Here is a 23,975-nt window from a genome sequence, read left to right on the forward strand (position 1 = left end):
CAGTCACTGCTGAGTGATTAAGGAGTAAATAAATACTACTGCCATAAGCTACCAGGATGCTTATGCCATCTCTTTGGAATGGAAATCACTATTTGAAAACTCTTCGAGAGAATCCAATACTTAATGTATTTTATTAATTTTCATTCTTAGAGTTTATTTAATTTGTTCTTACCATACAAGTGGCCACCTCCACATGTGCAGCAAGTGTCCACTCACGTGCACTGTTCTTTGTTTTTGAAATATATATTCTATTTTGTTTTCCTTTTTAGAATGTATTAACACTTTCTGGTTAAGATATGGGAATGACCTTTGACCCCAGAATGTACCAGTAATTTCGTAATCTTTAGTCTAAATGTGCCTGCTTGCATCTCCTATGGCAATCATCCTTTTGTAAGTATTATACTTCTAGCTCCATCTATTCACAAAATAGAAAAATCAATTTGAAATTTCACATGAAATTTCAAATTGATTTTTCACATGAAATTTGAAATTTCATGTGAAATTGAAATTTCACATGAAATTTCAAATTGATATTTCTATTTTGCAACTTTTATCAAATTTTTTCAGAATAAAAGGTTTCCTGCCATTTTTTTTCTTTGAAGTTTTTACTATTATTATTAAATAATTTAACATTTTGTTCTTTTAAAATGTAAATACAAATATGCAAATTAGTATAAACATCAAATTATTGCAGATTAAATATTTTCAACAAATAGTTACATATTATATATCAAATTAAATTGAAAAATAATGATCTTTAATATAGACTAGATATAAAAACCATAAAGTTATCTGCTTTCAAATGAAGATGATCTTAATAAAGGTCAAAAAAGGTTAGTCCATAGAATCATGACACCTAATGGGTAAGACCAGAAAATGTCAACCTAATTATGACCATTGAAAATGGCTAAAAATCCAAAGGTCAGTTGATTATTTATATACAGCTTTACATAGAATTGTTTTTTTACTTTTTTATACAAACTGCAATTCTGTTATATGGACGTCAATCGATGGACAAGACTCGTAATCATTTCTTCAATGGCATTAAGGGTGGCATCCGATCTTACAGTTTGTAACAAAACAAACATATGAAAGTTTGAATAAAATTAATTTAATCATTTCCATATAGTCACTACACCAAACTAAAAACATTACAATTAACAGAATGATAAGTCCTCCTTTCGGCTACCTTGTGATTATAAAAAGCATTGGACTGCATTCTAAAATGTCAGATTCCATCAATGCTAAAGGCTAAGTGAGAATATATTTACCTCACAGCCAACAATTCTTACAACAACAAGTCACACTAATTAAAAAATTATTTTTCAGCTTTGCAGACAACAAATTATACCTTGAACAAGGGGAAAACTTTACTAATAGTGTGTTCTGGGATAAAGTCAACAAGTGGCAATCTATTTTCCTAAAACAATCTGGCATAGCTTCATTACATTTTAATCCAGAAAAATATTTAACAATCCATATTCCAACATCCTCACTCTTGTAACAGACTAAACTCTGCATCGTGAGTTATTATTAAATAAAAAAATTAATTAAAACCAAACAGCATGTGGGAAAGCCTTACATAAGAATGTTTAACAGTCAAGATTCTTCTTTTAAACATATTTAATAGTACACAACTATCATTCAACATTATCATTTTAAACATATTTAATGGTACACAACTACCATTCAACCTGTAACCAGAACAAAATTTATCAAAAGGTCTCATTCTTTGGTAACAGAAAGATCCTTTGTTCAGTCTAGATAAAATGCATCAAAATTCAATCTGTATAATGAATCTTGATTTATTTACAAAAGAACTGCTGAATCCACTTGACTGAGCTCCTGTAACAGTGGTATATGCATTAGTTTCTGAGAAAAGGTTCAAGACAAACTATTGGTTTTATCAAATGAAGATCACTCTCATTAACTCTCTGATAAACAATTTGATTTGAAATACAGGTACTCCTCACTTTACGACCCTATCTGCTTAATGACCACTTGCACTTATGACCAATCGAGTTTTGACCTGCAATTCGGGAAATCCCCTTTCTCAGCTTGAGTGTCGATCAGCGGCGATTGGTGACATGCTCACTGAGTGTAGTATAGTCTTGCTATGATGTTTTTAGTCAGTTTGATGTAATTTAAACAATTGCTGGCTTTGCCAATGCGCTTAATTTAGATGTTGAAGTGGAAGACATTGCTGAATTAGTGGATTATGCCGATGGAGAGCTAACAAATGAAGATTTAATAGAGTTAGAAGCAATGCAGTATTTGGAAGAGGAAGAAGACGAAATAACTGAAGAAGTGAAAAAGAAATTCATGGAACATGGGTTAGCTGGTATGTTCTCCAAAATTAATGCGGCTATGTTGGAACTTGAGGCTATGGATCCTAATACTGAATGTTTTAACATAAAGTTGAATGTTTTAACATAAAGTTGTACATCCAAGACCTCCGCCCTTGAAGGTACAACTTTTATTTCATCTTTGTCATCTCCTTTACCTGGAGAAAAACCTCTACAGATCCAGATAACCAAATAAACAAATGATAATATGTACAGTACATATGCACGTCTTTTTATGAATAAATTTGAAGTTTGTTGCATAATTTTTATAATTTTACAACAATCCTATAGATGGCTGCAAGCTCCTCATTTATTGACCAATTCGCTTAACAACGTAGTCGTAGGTCATAAAGTGAGGAGTACCTGTAGATGTCCTAGTAGCTGAAGAGTTACAGAAAAAAAACCACAAGTTGGTTAATTTTCCCATTGGTACCATCTGTTAAGATATTTTCTTAAAAACACTTTTTATATTTTTTATTATTATAAAAAGGCAAACAGATTAATTTTGAGGAGAGGGATGGATTTTGTAAGAAATTGTAAATGCTAATAACAAGTAAAATCATTATTAAGTACAACCTTACTCAAGATATGATATGACTCTGTTTATCTCCCCACCCCTTAATGTTTAACCACCAAAATTTAATAGCATCAATCTCCCTAATAAACAAACCTTCTTGCAAAATTTGAGAAATTTTCAACAAAAAGTACAGGAGTTATTAAGCTTCAAAAAGGGTAAACAAACTCTTACCCCCTCCACACACACACACTAACATCCATATTTACAGAAAAAAACCCCAAATTTTTTTGCATTTCTCAAAGTTTCAACATGTCCTAAGTTCAAAAATGTAAAAATCTTGGAGGTCATTTTTTGACCAATCGCCATACTTTCTCTCTGTTATATCTAATAGCCAGAAAGTAAAAATTGTCTGCCTGTAAATTTCCAGCAATGTCTTTCTACAATGAAGATAACAATCCTCCTAACTTGCAATATTCTTGGATTTCTATCTGATTATTGATCATGCTTCATAAATCTTTAGCAATTCTATCCACAAAAGTAAACATCTAAGTCTCTAATGTAGTTCCTCTTTCAGTCTTTCTATGGATTTCCACTATACTGAATCAAATAAATTTACAAAGAATCTTCTATATTATTCTTGTCTTTAATCTCAAGCTTATTACATTTTTGACAATAAATTAAAATTGTGTTCCTACTGACTTTAAGCAAACAACTTAATTTGACTGTTGAAATGCTTATTTATACATTTAAACTACATAAATAGACTTACAATGTTTATAAGTACTATGAGGAGTAGATGTACAGATTATTTATGAATTTAGTATTACACTATATGTAATCTAACAGTGAGCATAACAATGGAAATAAATGGAAAGTTATAAGCATAATAGAAAATTCCTATGCAACAACATATTAATTTTAAATAAACAGTATAAAGATAATGAATATTTTTTTACCAATGTTGTCGGTAAGTATATATCAAAACAATACAAACCTTCCATATTCGGCAAAATGAATATTCCAGAGATGTTGTTTAACAGCTTCTTTGGCATTTATTTCAGAAGCATCATCTTTGTAAAAATAAGTCAGCAAAGCTGGTTGAAGTTTCCAATTACCTAATAAAATGAAAATCTAAACATAGTTGCAACATTTGTTGTTAAGTTTCCTTAAAAGTTATAATGTTCATCTTATTAGCATTGTGGTACAGTGGTACCTCAGGATACGAACGTCTCAGCATACAAAATTTTCAGGATACGACATGAAATTCAAACATATTTTTGCTCCACGATACGAACAAAAACTCACCATACGATGTTACATTAGTTCGCAACACCATTTTTTATTCCCTTCTGTTCATCGGTCTCAGTCCGCATGTTTGCTTCATCGTGGAAGGATCTCGCTCGATAAAGAAAATCTTGAGGTATTATCAGAAAGTGACCGATTTTATTGAAAAGAAACATCCCGAAAAGGTTCACACTGGCCGTATTGTTGCTCGGAGTAATGACATTTGTCTAAGTCATTTTAGAAACATTTTAAAAAGTAGGCAAAGCCAAACTTCTTTAGATAGATATTTTACCAAGCAACCTGTATCCAGTGAAAGTGCTGGTGGAAGTGAAGGAAAGAAAACAAAACTCAGTAAATAAAAATTTTAAAAAACTATAAATATATAAAAACAACACTAATTTTTTAAAAATCTTTTTTAAGTTATTGTTACATTATGTTATGTAAGTTAAGTTTTAGTATCATTTCCCTTCTCCCTCTCTTCCGCCACCAGTTTGCTCCTCCACATTGTCTATCCTCAAAGGTAAAGTGCAAATAAAACTACATTTTTTTTTTTTTTTAATCAATTATTATTCTATTATGGTTATTTATACATTTACAACTACAAAATGCATTTTGTAGTTGTAAATGTATAAATATCAGTGTTTCCCTTACTATAGTTATTATTATTTTTTAATGTACTACTTAGCTTTAATTTGAGTGTGTTTTTTGTGTTGGAACGAATTATTTGGTTTTACGTGTAATCGTATGGGGAAAAATGATTCACCTTACGACATTTTCATGATACAATCTCAGTTTCGGAACAGATTAATTTCATATCCTGAGGTACCGCTATATTATCTTATATACTCAGTTAATTACTCTTATCTTGTGTATTTAGTTATATAGTACTTAAATACAGCCTATGTCAGCAACTTTTATAAATAACTGCTTAATAAGATGAACCTTTTGCCTACATATGAGACTCAAATTGCCTTGTTCATCACCGATATTTCTACGACTCGTTTAGAGCAAAAGATTTTCCAACCCAAGCAAACTTATGAGAAAATATATCTTACTTTCTGACGTCTCTTGGTCAGTAGAACTCATAGACAAATTATCTCCACTTCCATTAGTCATTATAAATCTCCTGCAATAAAACAATAATAATAATAATATAAAAAAAATATAAAAACTTGAAAAAAAATTCTTATTAAAACATATCTAAGTAAAAATTTACAAATAACTTACAAAAGAACAATCCTTAAGTGAAAGAAATGAAACAATTTAAAATTATCTGATAAATAAATTGCAACTGTTCGAGGGGAAGGAAACGTTTAATTTATCGATTAACGCTTACTCTTTTGTCACAGGTATCCTGGCCAACAATTCGGATATTTTTTCCACAACGAAATCTCTGTCCGACAACAGCGCAAATAAGAAATTTGTCTGGAATTTATCAAATAGTAATTTAATAATTAAATCAAACAAAAATTATTATTATTATTATTATTATTGAAAAAGCATTACTTTTCTTCTGGTCGTCAACAACACTGCATCCTGTACGACAGGACTGTTAGTGCTGTTATCCATTTTCTCGACCAAACATAATTCGCGCAGAGGAATGACTACAGAGACTAGACCTTTCACCTGAAAAAATAGAGAACAGCAACACAATTATTATTGTTTAAAACTTAAAAATGGTAAATGATTAAATTAAAACGTGCAAATCTACTTGCCCGACTCTCAAAGCATATATAATTGCTAGAAATATATAATTTCCCCCACACGTGCTGCTTATTGTAAGGTGTCCAAAGTGTGCATTCAGTGCTTCCATCGAGTTTCTCGATGCATGGCAGACGAAATGTCATCCTGATAATATAATTGCATGTAAATGTTAAAAGATAAATAGACTTCCTGAATTAATTACAAATACTTAGAAATGACTGATGTTTTTCTTATTTATTACGCTAATTATATAAGTGTCAAATTGTTGACCGTCCTTGTCTTGTAATATTTGTCATCATCCAAACTATGATTTTATTTCTTTCCTTTATTTTTATATGAGGACATTAGGAAAATTTGATCCTCACTTTAAGAGATTTGAATAAAAAACAATTTTTATTCAAATCACATAAAAAAACAAACTTTCCTTTCACATTTTTTCCATAAAAATCAGAAACATAGAATCACCTACAGATTCCAAAACAATACAAACATTTATTTTTTTTCAATCAATCAAATGTTACATGTTTCTCGAATGTCCCAAAGAAAAACATTATACTTCCATGGTTACGAAGCCACTTTTTGTTTGCCCTGTGGACTTTGCCTGATTGATCAAAAATGTTGCGACAATTCATCAATTCCTAGTGCCACTGTTTCTATTTTATTCCCTGGCCCAGCCCAACTTATTTTATTGACTTACCCCATGAGCTTCACCTGCTTGTTCCCAATATAGACTAGTGTAATAAAAATTTTGTGAAGATTCATGATTTTAAGCTAAGTGTTTTAGGTATAATGTGTAGATTAATTACAATAAAAACACTAAATTTCTTCATTCTGTAAGGAAAGCCTTTGGAGAAAGACTTTCCTTACAGAATGAAGAAATTTAGTGTTTTTGGAGAAAGGAAAAAGCCTTTGGAGAAAGGCTTTCCTTACAGAATGAAGCAATTTAAAACAATCTGATTTTAAAACAAAATTTGTACAAGAGATTTTTTTACTAAGAGAGAGAGAGACAGTCATTTTGTTCTTCTGACCACCATCTGCTTGGAAGAATTGCAGATACAAATTGTTTTGCTTGAAATATGTTTTTTCTGTGATTTACTGTAAATTTCTGTCATTTTGTGTTTATAATAAAAACATTCTGTCTCCATTGACTCTCTTCCGAGTTCATTTTGCAGCAGGACATCACAGCATTGAAAACCAAATAATATTTATCAGCTAAGAAATGTTTTCAGCTCTATTGAGTTATTAAACTGTCATAAAAGATGCCTCAGTACCCAACCTAAACACTTCTTCATTAATAACAATTTCTGCCATAGGATCAAACAGTTTAATGTACACTTATTTTAATAATAGTTTTGTACATAACTCTATTAATTCCATATCTTTGAATAAAAAAAAAACCAAGCAAGGACAAACAACTGCCAATACACTACTTAGTGGACTTTTCACACATTAATACTCTCAAATACTTGTATTTCCACACTAAATATCTCAAATGGTGCAGATCAAATCTGCACCGTTTGAGATATTCCAAAAACTTCATATAAAGGATTGTATTGTATATCTTTGACATAGACTTATAAAGTACTAACCAACTTACACAAATTAAAACTCAACCTGATACTCTACTCTATAAAAGCACTACCTGTACGCTTCGCTATGAGCTCTGGCATCCAAATCTCTTTTCAAAAAGGACGGTTTCTTTGGCACGTTTTTACTTAACTTATGTACAAGTTCAGTATCCGTTGAAAAGATTTCTTCACAGATCAACCTTGAGAGAATCAAAGGATTTATTTATTTATAAAAAAAAATCTAATTATTCAATAATGTAACAAAACTTGTTTACTTACTGCTTCATTGCTATGTTTGCTAGCTGTTCCATCAGAGCAAATGTTTCGCTAGTTTTAAGAAACATGGAAAAGTAGTACTGAAATGAACAAAAACTTATTACAATTGAAAATAAAGCAATAATTTTAAAAATTCTCATTGTAATTTCTTTCTTGTCTAGTATTTGTTTTGTTTAAATTACCATTAATTTATACATGAAAAAATAAGAATAATTTTACAAAAAGAGTGGCTCAGAAGTCAATTAACCATGTAATATGTGTTATAGGTATGCTTGTGAATATGAATCATAAACCAATTTTAGAACGTCTTTCCATTACTAAACTGATGCTGTTCTCCAACAGAAAAAAAACCACCTCTGCAATACATTTTGAAGGTCTTAGAATATAATCCACTTTATGCACCTCCATCCTGTTTTATCCTGAATATTGATAAAACAGTGAATATTGATAAAAGTGAGTACCAAAGGCTTAGACACTACTAAACTGATGAAAGGATGATACAAAATATAAATTTAAGCATTTGAATATAACAGAAATTTAGTCTTTATAATTGTTAACTAACTTTCAAACCACCCTGTATTTTGTATCACACATTAATACTTCAACAGTTCTTTTTTATTAAATAAAACTTACGTCTTTCATTCTAGTTGACACTCTGATGCTCTCTGGGAAAAGAACAGAATTACTTCTTTGTAGATGCTGAAAATAATTTCGTTTAATGAGCCTAATATGCACAACATTTCACAGAAATAAATAAATTAGTAAAACTTGCCAGTATATCTGCCCATCGAATGACCAGTTTTGTCTCTTTGCCGAATAAATACGAATAAAAGGACAAATGATTGACGCTCAGATACATCCAACCTTGTCTAGGCACCCGGCCTTTCCAGTAACTACAAGAATAATCTAGAAGACAAGAAGACTGTTAGCAACAAAATAATCTTCATCCTAGAGGTGACTCTTCACATTTAGTATTTGCTGATTGCCAAGCAAATTTTTGGCCAACACCAAATGGCTGAGATGATTTACTCATGATTTTGCTTGGCAAATATTTGGCATTTGCCATTTCCTCCTCCTTATCAGTATATTGCGCCAAATCAAAAAACTAATCTCGAACAAACATTCGTAATTCCCACAATGAACCAATGATCTGCAAATAATCGCATATGTATGTGTGTGTTCACCACGTGACAAATACTTCAGTGAAAGGCAATTATTTGGCAATAAAAAAATACTGAATGTGTGGAGCCACCTCAAAATCCTATCGATTAACCTTACAATTTACAAGTTTCTCTTCTTTTGGCATGTTAAATAATTTTGAAAACCTTGAAATGCTAGCTTTGAATTGCAGGTTTTCTTCTTCCGTGCACACGGTTGTGTCCACTCCCGTCTGAGCCAACAGACTCTCTATCTTGCATTTTACAAACTCCATGGCCTCCTCTTCAGTATCAAAGTTTCCTAAAATGGCACTTAATGTCAATTTACAACAACCACGACAATTTAATTGTTTACACAAAACTTACCGAGAGTTCCGAGCAGATTAGTTTCTAACCATAACCAATCTTTCATAATTTCATTTCTGGTCAGAGCACAAGCCACTACTGAAATTTTAAAAATTTACATTGTAATGAATTTGATAATCTTTGAATCAATAAATTAATTAAACTATTGTTAACTTAGCTACTAGTAAGGTGATCCAATTCAGAAAGATCAAAGTATACACACTAGAAAGATTAACATGCTAAATGCACCCATCTTTATCTGGTATCTAGCTTTTCTCTTTCCTAACTTCATTAATTTGTGAGTAGCTAAGTTGATAATCCTACTAAATAAAGGTTAATACTGTAAACTAGCTTTGCTAATGGTATGGTTGTTTTATTTTTTGCTACAGGCCAAGCAAACTGCCCCAAGATCGCATAAGAGTTGATTACAGGTATTAGTTATATTCTACAGTAGTGATGCAAACAGCTGGATACAACCCAAGTCTAGAAGATAAAGATGTAAATGCCAAATGAAGAGAAAAAAGAAATGATTCTACAATTTAACCTTCTCAGCTTACAACCAGTTACCGTTTTAACAGCTACCAGTTTAAGCATCTTCTTGACTTGCTTAAACCTGTAGCTACTCTAGGGAAAATCAGCTCCCTTGACAAGTTACTGGTAAGACCAGGCAAATGAGAAACACCATATCATAGATCCTCACTAATGCTAAACAGTTCATATCTACTTTTTGACCTTTCCAGTTTTTATAAACTATTACTAGTTGGAGATTAATGGCTTAAGTTATCTCTCCATTCACTGGAAAAGAACAACAAAAGCCATACGTTGCTTATAGGAAATATGAGAGAGCCACAATCTTTATTAGACCAGTGTTTTATATAAAATGTTTAATTTCATAAAAGTAAATTGTACAAGTAGACTGTACAGGAGCCACGGTAAGGGTCTAGAAGTGGCTCAAGTAAAGTTTCACCACCATGGAACTTTATGCTAGTTATGCTAATAGTAATCTACTGTTATAAATAATCTGTATTTTGAGAAATTAATTAAATAACAATATAAAAATTTTAAAATTTAAAACAAAGATTAAAGTTGCAAAACATCAGAAGCATTTCGAATTATTGACGACGATAACTTACCATAACTAACTTCAGATAATATCGTCTGATGGAGGATTCTGTACGGTGGGGGCTATAATAATATATGTAAAAAATTAATCATTTGAAATTCTTGTTATATAAGTCATATTTTGAAATATTTAACAATAATTTTATATGATTAAATTTTAGAATATTGGAAAAACAAATATCATAAGTCAAACTTGTTGACATCTTATTATATACATAAGCTGTTTGAAGTAGATACTGCTCCTGATAATGACAAATCATTTTCTTAGCTCATCTGATTCAAAATACACAACAATTTACGTCTTGCTAATACAAACTGACTGTTAAAATACTTCTGGATCTTATTATCATCAAAATTTTAGATTTTGATGATAATAAGATAATTCAATCAATTAGTAAATTTTGCCAACTGTTTATAATTAAATGTGATGCTACTAAGCTTTTACAATCAGTAAGTAATACAATATCTACCTTTTATCTAACCAAGAATTAGAATTAGTAGCAAAAAGATAGAAAAATACTCAAATATACAGAGTATCCCAAAAGTCAGTTAACAGGAAATTAAATCTAAATTGAAGGATAAATAATGATGAGCAGCAGTACCAAATTCAGTTTTGACTCTATTTAAAATTATTGTAATATAAATCCTTGTTAACTTTTTTTTATTAATTAGATACAAGTGACAAAGTATACATACCCAGTACATACAGCTGGGTGGTGAACTACATACAGTCATCATTGTACAAAAAAGATGCTAAATACTGTATAACATCTGTTTGTACAATTTAACACCATAACATAAATATGAATGGTATGGGCAAGAGTGAAAGAACTCTGTCACTACTTGCAATGCATGGGACTTAACACAATGAAAGGGTTAGGTAACTTCCCAGAAAACTGACACTGTTCAGTATAATTTTTGCACTATAGTCCATTTGAAATGTAAGTCTATAAGAGTTTTGAAGGATGCATAGATTTCTTTGTCTTGCAGGGGAAGGCTTTTATTACATGGCCTATATGTTTGTAGCCTAAAATCTGCTGTAAGTCCTTCCTTTCTTTTTCGACTATAGGGCAGTTGAACAGGTAGTGGTCGCTTCCATCGGTTTTGTCACAAATAGAGCACTTATCAGTAATTTTGAACCTGTGTAAGGAGCTTTGAAAGCAGTCACGGTTTGTTATAAATTGAGTTGTATTGTTATCGATTTTGAACCAATTCATCTTGTAGAAATTTTTAATGTCTGGTAAGTATGAGTAAGTTGTTTCATTATGAAAGTTGTCCCAAAACATTTGCCATTCTTTTAAAATATAGTTTTTTTTTTTATAGAGTTGAATCCTGTTACATGTGGTAATTTGCTGCATATTATGGTATTTTCTTGGTTGGTGGCTGCCTTCTTTGCTAATTCGTCAGCTCTTTCATTGCCAATATTTCCCTGGTGTCCTCTCAGTCAATTAAGGGAAAGGCACAATTTGAATTTTGTAGCATAGTATTATTATTATTTGTAATTGGGTGAGTATCATTGTTCTGAATTATGTAAACAGCTGAATGACTGTCAGAATATATGTTAACGTTATGATGAGGGTATTTAGCAATACAGTCTCAATTGCAGTGGCAATCGCCAGCAGTTCTGCTTGTGTAACACTGCATGTATCATCTAATTGAGAAGTTTACTCTCAATTTCCATATATTTATGATATGTTACATGAATGCCACCAACATTATTGTCAATTTTAGATCCGTCTGTGTATATGTCTATACGATTGTCTGTCAATGGTTCAGAGTAGTGATTGCAAATTTATTGGGTATTACATTACTGCTAATTCAGTAACAATATTCAAATTATCGGTTTATGTTTATTGGTAATTTACCAGTAAATTCATGTTAACAAACGATTTAAAACGAATCTGAATTACTGACAAATTATTGAATAACCATTTATTTTCAAGTTTTCTATCAGTTTACACAAACAACATTCTTGTAATAGCAATTATTATGACATAACAGACATTGAAATAATGCTGATTATTAATTATGTCTTTCTTTATTTTGAAAGTAGGCTCTTAAAAAACATAATACATTTAGTTAATTACATACCTCAAAGCCTGTTACAGGTGTGAAATTAACATCAAAGAACGAAAAAACAGACTTCCACAAATGTTTTCGAACCCTTAACAGTTCTTCTTTCGCGCCGCCTGAAGAAGGGTTCAAAAAGCATTTGTGGAAGTCTGTTTTTTGTTCTTTGATGTTAATTTCACACTGGTAACAAGCTTTCAGGTACATAATTAACTGCATTCCAGTGTTGAGTAGTGTGGATTTATAACATTTAGGCTCTTGTCATCTAATCTAGATCTAATTTATGTACCAATGGAACTGCATTAGAAAAAGCTCTCTTGGAATCAATACTAGTTGGACGTACTGTCATTGGAGCATTGCAAACCTTCTTACGATACATTTCTTGTACTTTTTGCTCTAAGAAATAATTAATTTCTTTCTTAACTTTATCCTTCACACTTTTAAATTTACTTAAATTACTGTTATCAGTGACTAAGCTTGTTTTATGTTTAATGAATAAGTCCAATTTTTCTTTCATTGTTAAATTTGACTTTTCTATTGTGCACTTTGTTCTCATGTCAACATGGTGTGGTAAACAATGAACACATCTCACCAGAATTTGAGTCTAAACTAATTTCAATGACATCCGCAGGTCATGATTCATTTTCTGATAAGTGCTTGATTATTTCTACAATCCCATTCAAAATTATATTTTTGTTAACATTACTGGATATTTCATGTGACATATTTGTTGAATTTTTCTGGGTTATTTTCCTGTATTAGACTCCAAAAACAAAACCCATTTTTGGAGTACAGAAAATCAAGTAATAAACAGACTAAAAAATTCTTTTTAGTAACCAAATTACAAATGGAATGACCAATCACCATCTGCACTGTTGTCTCGCTATGGTATCAGATTAGACAAAAGGGAAATCTGCTTCCCACGGGTATTTCCTGTGGGAATTTTAGGAAAATAAATATTGGGTTAAGAGGTTTTTTTTAACTGAAATACCGGTAAAAAATTTATTACCGATGAATTTACTGAGATAAAATTTTCCTAATTTACCAGTATTCTGGTTACCAGTAATGCAATCACTAGTTCAGAGTAAAAATATTTTCTTTTACTTCAGTTCAGGATAAGTGTGCAAGGGATCTTCCATTCAAAATCGTCTTTTTTAAGTCTCTCATCCCCAATAGTGATGTCATTATCGTGTTTCAGTTTCCATTTTAATGCATAGTATTTGATTTACAGATCCATGGGGGCTTTTCTAGCAATTATCTGGAGGCTGTTAGTAGGAGTTGTACTGTAACCTTTGGTGAGAATCAGTAGTGCTTTCCTTTGGGTTGATATTAGTTTCCTTTTATTTTGTATTTTGTGAGTGGCTTCTTCCCATTGGACAAGCATAGGTAATTATTGGAATAAAATTCCAATAATTACCTATGCCTGTCCAGTGGCCACAATAAATTAAGTAAATTGAGTCCATAGCATTAGAGTCAAGCCCCCGGTTGCTTTTAGTGACTTTAGAGAAAGGTTGAAAGATTAATCCTGTTTCCTTACAAATGTTCTCAATATGTGTAGTCCAAAGAAGCTTAAAGTCAAGTGTAATCCCTAAATATTTAATGTTTTTCTCTATTTTTATCCATCTGAATTTTTGGTACTCTCTTGTAAAAGTTTTGAGCACCTGGCATGTTCCAGACAATTCCTGTCATTTTTCCTGGATTGAAGATCAGCTTGTTTTTCTCTCCCCTTTCGCTTATTTTTGACACAGCCTGCTTTCCTTTCCTTTCCTTTCGAGTTCTGCTCTAGAGTCACCTGAGTGCATCATCTTCATATGCAATAATTTTGTCTTACCTGAAGTCCTGGGTCAAAAAATCATTGAAAAGGACGCATCATAGAAGCAGCCCACAAGCCAAGCCCTGTGGACAGCCCCTATTATACTCATTCATAAAAGTAATATTCCCTGTTTTGATGGCAATAGTTCTCTCATAAAGGTATTCTTTCATCAGTAGATAGATGTTTGTGGGACATTGTAGTTGTCTGAGTCTATAAAGAATCAGTGGCCACCATGCACTGTCGAATGCCTTCTGAATGTCTATACTAAGTTCCAAATCCCAAAACATTTATTTCTGTGAAGTAGTCCTTTAATGTTGTTGACTGCCATAGTGATAGAATGAACGGTTGACCTTGGTTTTCTAAAACCATACTGATTGTCATTCAGTAGGTTATTTGACTCAAGGTGCCAAGAGAGTCTGTTTGTAAGCAGTGTTTCCATTACTTTCCTAGTGCAAGTAACTGAGAAATTGGTCTGTAATCTCTAGGTTTATTTACTTTAGGAACAAGTACCAACTTAGATCTCTTCCATTCCCTGGGAAGATGCTGAAATGTAGGCAATATTGAAGAGGTAAAGAAGTGTCAGGTTTATATTCCAAATTTGTTTGATGATCTCTGGGTAATTCTGTCGAGCACGAAGATCTTTCTGTTATTCAGGTTAGTGATTACTTTGCCAACTTCTTCCCGTATGAATGGGAGTGTGTTAGGGATGTTAATATCTATGTTTATCTTGTCTCCAATTTCACTATGAATGTCAAGATCTTCATTTTCATTGTTGTCTACACATATTTTTTGAAATATAGCTTTGATGGTAGTTTTCAGATCATTTGTATGTCTTTCTGTAGTTTCCACGGTGGTCACGGCTTCCATTCTTCTTAATCTGTTACAGCTCCACTTGGTAAGAAACCCCCAAGGATCTTTGCTAGTTCTAGTGCAGTATTCTCTCCAAGATTTCAATTTAGAATCTTTTATATCGTTTTTGTATTCTTTTTGTAGCTATAAATATTGTTGTTTGTAGATTGATCTTTGTGTGTCCTCTAGTTTTTTAATACTTTTTTCTGAGGGTGTTATTTCTAAGCCTCAGTTCAGACAGAGTATCATTCCACCAGGAGACCGCTTTATTCTTGGCTCTGTATTTTGGTATAGCAACCTCATATGCATCCTTAATAATTTTGAGATTTTGCTCAATCCTTCTCTTAGCCTCTTCCCTTGAGTGTGAAGGAGTTGTCAATTTTATTCATAATGTATGTTCTCCATCTTTCCCAGTCTGCATGGGCAGTGCAATATCTTGGTTCCTCTAGAATGTTGAAATTAGGGATGTTAATTTCAAAGATATGTACTTATAGTCACTTAGTGTACTGTCATCTTCAACCTTCCAGTTGTGTATGTATTTGTAAATGTTAGAGGAGCTGGCTGAGATGTCTATCCAACCTTTTCCTCTGCTTGATTCAAAAGTTGGAGATGAGTAGCAGTTGTTCAAGATGAAGATGTTTTTAGAAATGCAGAACTGCTCAAAAGTTTCCCCTCTTTTGTTGAGTTTGTCACCTCCCCAAGTTGGGGAGTGTGAGTAAATAACAGCGGCATGAATAATGATTTTGTTGGGGACAACACTAATTATCTTATTGATTTCTTCTAATATAGCTTGAAGATCAATTCCTTCGGAACAATATATGTTAATTATGAGTAGTTTAGTGTTCTGTCCATAAATTTCACAACAGGTAATGTATTGGTTGCTATGATTTTTGTGGAATAAAATATGTATGTTCATACTTTTCAGAATAATAATGCTCTGCAGGTATTCATTAGTTCCTGAAGTATTATACTTTTAGTGGATAAACAAGCAGATTTATTGTTAATACAATATGGTTCTTGTACAAGAACTACATCATAGGTTTGAAGTTTTGTCAAGAGCAGCGAGGTGGCATCTTCCTCTGCTGAGATTTATTTGCAGGATACTAATTTTGTCTTTAATTTTTTTTTCACAGTCTGTTTTTTCAACCTATTTTTAATTTTCTGATAAATGCAGCATATGTGGTCTATTGCACTGTGACTAGTATTTGTAAGTCTTTCTGTCACAAAATTTTTACAAATAAGAGTTTCTTCTTTATTATTACATTCTTCATAAACATGTGTCCCAGTGCAGCGAGTGCATGTTTCATGGTCCTCTTTACAATCTTTAGCCATGTGTCCAAAGCTAAGGCATCTGAAGCATTGAGTCACCAGAAGAAATCAGTGACTCTGCACCTCAAACATTGTATATTAATTTTTTCCTCTTTTATTAAGAGATTTCATACGTCGGGATGCCTGCAAAACACAATTGGTGAATTCTCTACCCCTTGTTCCAACTGGGAATTTTAAGATTAGTTTGCTTTTTAGGTCTTGAAGATCTTCTTCTTCGTATGCCATATCAGATTCCTGATGTCAGCGACACCTGGCATAGGTTAGTAAGAAGTCAGTAATGCGCCGAGGTGTTTCTAGGGAAAGTTACATCCAGAGTGTTTTCCCGTTGCCTTCTCTGTGGTTTCAAGATCTTATAATTGATTAATGCAATCATTCTGTTTGTGGATGTCATTTATAATATTGTCTTTATTCTGCTGATTTGGGACAGATTTTAATAATATTAGCAGTGGTTTCTTTTTTGGTAGAACTGTCAAAAATTATGGGATTGTTTCATTAATCACTCTTTTTAAGGTTCTTAAATCTTCCTCCTTGTGTAACTCGATTGCAATATACCACCCTTACGGATATTTCTAATCCTTTGGACACCTATCTTTAGTTCTGCTGGTTTCACACTTTCCCCAATTAGTTTTTCGTATTTTTGCAGAAGCTATTTTCATTTTTATCATATATTAACAATACATTGTCAGAAAAACCTGGTAAAGATTTCTTGTTTGTTGGTTGAGTTCCCATTTTATTTTTACTTGACTATAAAGTAGGGTTTGTTCAGTAGCCTTTGAGTCATTTTTTATTTTATTTGTTATTTTTTCAAGAACCTGAGTTTGATTTTCTATAATTATGTCTAATTTATTGGAATTTCTTTAAATTTGTTTATTTTTATGCCATCTTCACATATATTGATCACCCTTTGAATGCAACTTGTTATGAATTCAGTATATTTTCTAATTCCAATCTTGGTTCCATTATTATTTTTTATGTATCCTTTTAGGACCACATATGCTGCCTTTCTCAAATCTCCCACAAATTCTTCCCCACTCTCCATGGGCACAATGCAATATAAATGTTAACAATTCTAACAATATTAGCGAACCTGGCTAACGTTAAATGTAATAAAATCAGAAGATACTAAATAGTCCACGAAATATGAATTAACCATTAAATACTAATGCAACTCCATAGATGCAACTGTTAGAAAAACCATTATTCTATTTTTAGAACAGTTAGAGTCTTTTTTCTTACTGAATCTTTAATCCATTGTAACTCCTGAATGGCTTGGTCAACCTCCAAACTTTTGGCACCGATGCCTTCCTCTCATTGAGAAAAATTCAACAATGCCCAATATTATTACCTACACAAAATATTTTCCACAAAAACACAAACAAGAACAAGAGCACAGAACACCACTAACCATGTTTCAGTTTGTTACTAACCTACAGACTAGATCCTTGTTAACTGACTTTTCGACCACCATGTACACAAATGTTATGATAAATTCATATCAAATAAATAACAGTAGTTTTTAAATGTCGCCAATAATTTGCTTTTCTGAATGAAAGAAATATGTGTAATTTGCTCTTTAACTCTAGAAAATTTACGTTATACAAGTCGTCATCATCTACATTTCTAGCAGCAAAGGTGGTTGTAAAACTTGAAATTATTAGAGCCGAAGAGTGGTTATTTATTTATATTTTTGCAAACTTTACAATAACAGAATTTTCTTCATAGATTCTCTCTTTCTGTTTGGCAGTTTCACAGGTTAGAATTATGTCTAAGGTTGTTTATTTTTTGGCAAATTAATTAAATAATGTATATGAAAAAATATAAACAGGACTACTGTGGCATCCGGAACAAAACTTTCCAAACTGGGTGCTATAATTTATTGATGTGCCATCAAATACTTTCAAATATATCCCAATGTTTTCATTGATTCAAAAAATTGATTCAAACTTGAAAAATAAACAGTAAAACAAAGTGTGTAATATCCTCTATAAGCTAAATTCAACAGGCTTGTGAGGTCTCTCTGATTATTCAAAAATCCAGTCACAACTGATAGAATATCTTTATTTTTTCTTTTCAGGAAAAGAACACAACATGCGTATTTTGGATCAAAGTTTAATTAATGATCCTTCTTCAGTGTTACCGAATAAAACATAACATTAGCTATTACAAATGTTTAATTAAAAAATACTTTCATTTTTAAAAAATAAAACTTAGAGAGGACAATCACTCCAAATGCACTTACAGTGTATTTTCACTCTGAAATAATACAAATGTAGGCAATATTGAATGATAAAATTATAAACGATTGCAATTTTGCAGGTCACCTATAGATAAAAATATGCATAACTAAATTAAATTAAAATTACATAAATATTACAAGAAATTTTAATTAAAAATCAAACTCGCAACTCCAATTCTTCTATAATTACAGAATTATTATTATTATTATTATTATTATTATGCAATCCAGAACAATCAAAACATATCTTCGTAGGTGAAGAATGTAATGAAAACAGAGGAGTACAGAATTACAATGCATAACAAACTATCATAAAATTTCAATGCGGGATTAGTATGGGTTAAATACATCTTTAATGATGTCGTACCATTTGTTACATGTCTGTATATCTTCCGAAGTGTTTAATAGATTATCTTTTTCTGAAAAATTTTTAATTGCAGTATGTTCCTTAAACTTTCTTTTATAAATGTCTATCATTATGGAGAATTTATATGTTATCATCATTATTATTTTATTTTATGTGTATTTCATTCATTATAATTTCTACAAGTTTTCAACCTTTTTTGAACCCATGCTAATTCCATCCTGCTGCTTGTAATTTTCATTACAGTGGAACCTCACTTAACAAGCACCTTGCATAATGAGTGTTTCGCATAACAAGCAAAACAAATTGTAAAAAATTGCCTTGCTTAACGAGCGATGTTTCACATAATGAGTGATGAGGAGAAGGAAGTCCTAAATTGTGCATGTTTCTTCAGTCTGTGTTTAGCATTTGTTTTGCTAGCATCTTAGTGTCACTTGTGATCACATATTTTTCCAAACTTGTGTTCATACATATTACCTTTAAACATCACCAACCACTGCCCATTATATAATAAACATGCCAAATGATAAGCCAAATTCTTGGGCAATGTAAAGGCTATAATTAAATATTAGAAATTAATTAATTTGACTAGAGATAGGCAGTTATGTTGCCATCTCGTATTAAATTTAATGACCAATTCCAAATTAAATTTTAGAAATGTCTGAATTAAAAATTAACTATTTATAATTGTTAAATTTAATACAAGATAGAAGCATAATTGCCTACCTCTAGTCATATTAATTAATTTCTATTATTTAATTATAGCCTTTACATAGCCCAAGAATTTGGCATATCATTTGGAGTGTTTATCAAACATATTATCTGTGATTTTTTTTTGTTTTCTGCAAATCGAATTTTCATTCCAAGTTGGTTCATTCCGCACTAGAAGAAAAGGTGGTGATGATTCATGCTCCTTAACAATGCACATTGTACAGTTTTTTTTTTTGAATAAACGTTATACATAAAATATTTGAGTATTTTTTTGGCGTGGAATGCATTATCGTATTTTACATTAATTTCTATGGAAAAAATTGTTTCACTTAATGAGTGTTTCACATTATGAGTACAATTCTGGAACGAATTCTGTTCATTAAGCGAGGTTCCACTGTATTTGATTCAAAATAAGTACTCTTATGTGTGTATTTTATTAATTCAATAAACCAGTCCTCTGATTCTAAGCATTTTAAATTATTTTCTATTAGAATCTGATGGATGTTTGAATACACACTTATCACATCTAAACTCATTATTTTATCAGTGGGTTCCTTTTTAATCAGTACAGTTGACTAATTACTTCATATGCATTATTCACATTGTATTTATAATTATGTATTATATTTAATTTTTTTCTTTGCTTTGTTTGTTTTTGGGTTCTTTCTCTAATCCATAATTTAGGGGTTCTATTGTTGTTGTTATTTATTATAAAATTTGTTGTTTATTTTAAATAGATCTTTTAAAATTTTAATATCAGGGATACCTTCTAATTAAAAAAAATTTTCTTGATTAATTTGTTCTTTTAACTTATCTATTAACCAATTTTTAGTAACTATCACTAATTTCTTAGCTTTATCAGTTTTAATAACAGTTAAATTATTTATAAATAAATATTTTTTACATTCTTCTTTAACTTGAAATACTGAATGTCATGTTTATAATAGAGGATATTACACATTAATATTATGGTTTCCCATAGATAAGTAAAACAAAGGCATGGATTTAAATTAGGGTAAATTCATATTAATATTGTACAACAATCTTTTGTTTCCATTTAGTAGCATTAAAGCTGATGCACACAAAACGTCGAATGTCGATGACCATTACCACCGTTTGCATCTTTCGACCTCGACGATTAAAATGTGCAATCGGTCGACTGATCATCGTAGTTTTGTTACTGAAATACTTTATTATGCATACCTTTGTATCAAATACGGTATCTAGAGTTCCGACCAGTAAGGAAGACAACCCTTTCGTGCCATGTCCTTTACGTCGCTGGAGAACGAAGAACGGATTTGCTCTTTCTGTAACCCTGTAAACAGATTCTTTGCTTGTCAAATAGTTTATATATTTAAAAAAAACAATAAATTATAAATGTAATTTGTAAAAATAAATACAATTTGCAAAGAAGTTTGAAAAGAGTTTTGGTCAATACAAACAACACATCAGTTACTGATGTATTGAGTATATATTTTTAGTATAAATAGTTATTTTTAGAAGCTACTTTGATTGCAAATAACAATAAACAGTAAAATCAAACTCCTTATTTATAGAAATCATTGTAAAATATTTTATTAATGTTTTCATGAATAAATCTTATCTTCAGATCCAAACATTTGACAAGCCTACTTCAGATCCATTCAAAACTAATCTGTTTGAATGATATGATGTTGATATTGCAAGCCAAAAACTCCAAATAAAATCCTCAAATTTTAGCAGTTTGAACTGAAAGTGTTTGATTGCATCCCTCATTATTTGGCCACACCATCAGGAATTTGACAGGCTCATCACAGATACAATAAAAGACATACCTCAAATCCAAAGTAAATCCATTTGAATGGTTGATCTAAAGATGACACTTACTTTTTAAAACATTAATTGGCAATTTTACAAGAACGTCTATACACATTTTGCTGTTTTTATATTTACAATGATGCTGAAGAGTGACGTTAATCATGCAACCTACATTGACAATTTTTATCCGAAATTCATAATTTTATAATAATTTTTGAACTGTTTTTTTATCATCACAACTAGGTGCATAGATAGACACTGAGCATTTCTATATCATCTTTACTTGGAATCTTCTATAGGCCGATACGCGTTTCGGGCATAAGCCATTCATCTGTCGGCATGGCTTATGGGATTTATTATAGGTGGTGTTAACACGTATACATTCCGTTTAAAATCACTTATTTACAGTTAGCACCTAGTCGTGATGATAAAAACACAAAAAAGAAGACACGGTTTCAGAATACACAATCTTTGAACTGTTAAAAAGTAATGATGTTCCCATCTGACATTATTCTAATCTTTAAATGAAAGAAAAATAACTAAAAATGCTTAAGAATGTTTAGTTAACTAAAAATATATTTAATAAAGTGCAGTGATACTTATATGATTATTATTAGTTAAATCACAACTTATTAACTGATAATCCGAAGCTAAAAATAAAACATGTGCTGCTATTACGACAGATTATAAATAAAATGTAACCTTCGTACGGCAGAGACCGAGCAGTGATAGCAGAGATAAATTTGTTCTATTTGTTTTCAATATTTAAAATTATCATTTTAATACTATAGATAAATGTTAGCAAAACAATGAAATCGATTAAACTCAACATCCACTCATCGTCTAAATGATATCACGTGTAATAAATGTGTAACAGTATCGCCGATATGTCATTTTGATTCTTTAAGTAAATTTTTAATATGAGAGAAAATTGTACGGAGTGCACAGAAAGTCCTTACATTCCAATATGTGGGAGTGACACACAACGTACGACACACGATAACGAATGCAACACAAAGATGTAAATGAGAAATAAACATTTTACTATCTTTGCTTGACACGCACATTACCACTTTACATTTCCTAACCACACCGTTCATGTATGCAGGCTGTCCTTTCATACTAAATTGGACGTGTTCTAAGATTTTCTAATCGGCTTTTTCCCCATTCTGTGTGTCGTCTTTGAAATATAAAAATCGACGTCCAAATTTTACCATGAGCAGTCTTGTATCATAGCACGTAGTTACTTTACTATATTTCATTTGTCACATTCATAACTGTAGCTATCTGTGTTTGTCAGTTATGTGGATATATAATTACTATGAACACTTTAGATTGGTTTCTCCTAAACAGCACAATATCACTCAAAAAAGCACAGTAATTCTTTAGTAGAATAGCATCCTTCTAGTAAACCTAATGAGAACTACCTACTTATAGAGCTTGATAAGCAATGCTACTTGGAATAACTAAATAAATCTGGAAATAACAAATGCTTTGCTAATATAAATGGCTATTTATGCATTAAAAACAAGAACAATTTCCAAAATTTCCAGTTTATAATTTGTCTATGTCAATTTGGATAATGACATGCCTATACTAAAGATAGGAATATCACTGCCAATTACATGGTAAAATCATTATAATTAAAATGTCTATCTATAAAAACATCTGCCTGGAGTGATTTAAAACCCATAACTTTCATTCAATAAGCATTTTTTTGCCATGCTATACTTGGACAGTCAAAATAATTGAAGTGTTGACCTGCCAATCCGAGGAACCCGAATCCGATCCTAAAGTTTCCAAGGACGATTTGAGTAGGATTTGTCAGATACAATCTTTTGTATTGGTTCCCCTATTGTGAAGCCCATAATGAGTACAAAAAATGACTACAAATGTCCATGGGGTAGAGGATTTGAAAAAGAAAGACTTGACTTAACTAAGCTTTCCATACCCAGCCTTAATGGATCTAACTAACTACATTCACAAGATTAAGGAAGAAGGACAGATAGACAGACTAATGGATGACAGTGGGAATTTATAGGTTTACAATTTTTTCAAAAAGAAAAATTACACAATCTAGACTCCTGAGAAAAGAACTGGTATGTTTATATAAATGCTTGCACCAATACAATACATACTTATATACATATAATTATAATATTGATATTGACCATTATTTACCATACAAGTAGTGTTATTTAGCATCTAAATGTGGTGTATAAATACACCACATCCAAAATACAGACACTTGTCACTTAATGATTGAGTTCCATTCCAACAATTAGGTCATTAAGTAAATGATTTGTTAAATGATGGGGTTTAATTGCTTTTATTTCTTCTACATAAAGAAAAGATGTACCAAAACAATTCAAGTTCATTTATAAAAAAACAGACATTCAGATTAATGTTTTAGTCATTGAGTCCTTCAAATGAGACATGCAATATAGTACAAGTTTATAAACGAAATATGTAGCCTTGAAGATTGCGA

General features: G+C 31.2%; 1 protein-coding gene across 3 annotated transcripts in view; it reads right to left on the reverse strand.

Moving 5' to 3' along the window:
• Positions 1–23,975, reverse strand: part of LOC111627691 (TBC1 domain family member 9-like) — a 53,175-nt gene that overhangs the window by 19,753 nt on the left and 9,447 nt on the right. For 2 of the 3 annotated variants that reach the window (XM_023371307.1, XM_023371305.1), the window contains exons 2-15: positions 20,894–21,005; positions 10,330–10,381; positions 9,218–9,295; positions 8,973–9,152; positions 8,467–8,600; positions 8,328–8,393; positions 7,698–7,774; positions 7,493–7,618; positions 5,862–5,994; positions 5,653–5,772; positions 5,483–5,571; positions 5,374–5,385; positions 5,202–5,272; positions 3,857–3,977 (exon numbers count right to left, since the gene is read on the reverse strand). In XM_023371307.1, the coding sequence (XP_023227075.1) occupies positions 3,857–3,977; positions 5,202–5,272; positions 5,374–5,385; positions 5,483–5,571; positions 5,653–5,772; positions 5,862–5,994; positions 7,493–7,618; positions 7,698–7,774; positions 8,328–8,393; positions 8,467–8,600; positions 8,973–9,152; positions 9,218–9,295; positions 10,330–10,381; positions 20,894–21,005 (1,371 nt within the window). The remainder of the gene's footprint in view (positions 1–3,856; positions 3,978–5,201; positions 5,273–5,373; positions 5,386–5,482; positions 5,572–5,652; positions 5,773–5,861; positions 5,995–7,492; positions 7,619–7,697; positions 7,775–8,327; positions 8,394–8,466; positions 8,601–8,972; positions 9,153–9,217; positions 9,296–10,329; positions 10,382–20,893; positions 21,006–23,975) is intronic. The other variant, XM_023371306.1, reaches the window with a different exon arrangement.

This window comes from Centruroides sculpturatus, unplaced genomic scaffold (genome assembly GCF_000671375.1).
Source record: "Centruroides sculpturatus isolate CEXI.00-Female unplaced genomic scaffold, Cexi_2.0 scaffold546, whole genome shotgun sequence".
Lineage (NCBI taxonomy): Eukaryota > Metazoa > Arthropoda > Arachnida > Scorpiones > Buthidae > Centruroides > Centruroides sculpturatus.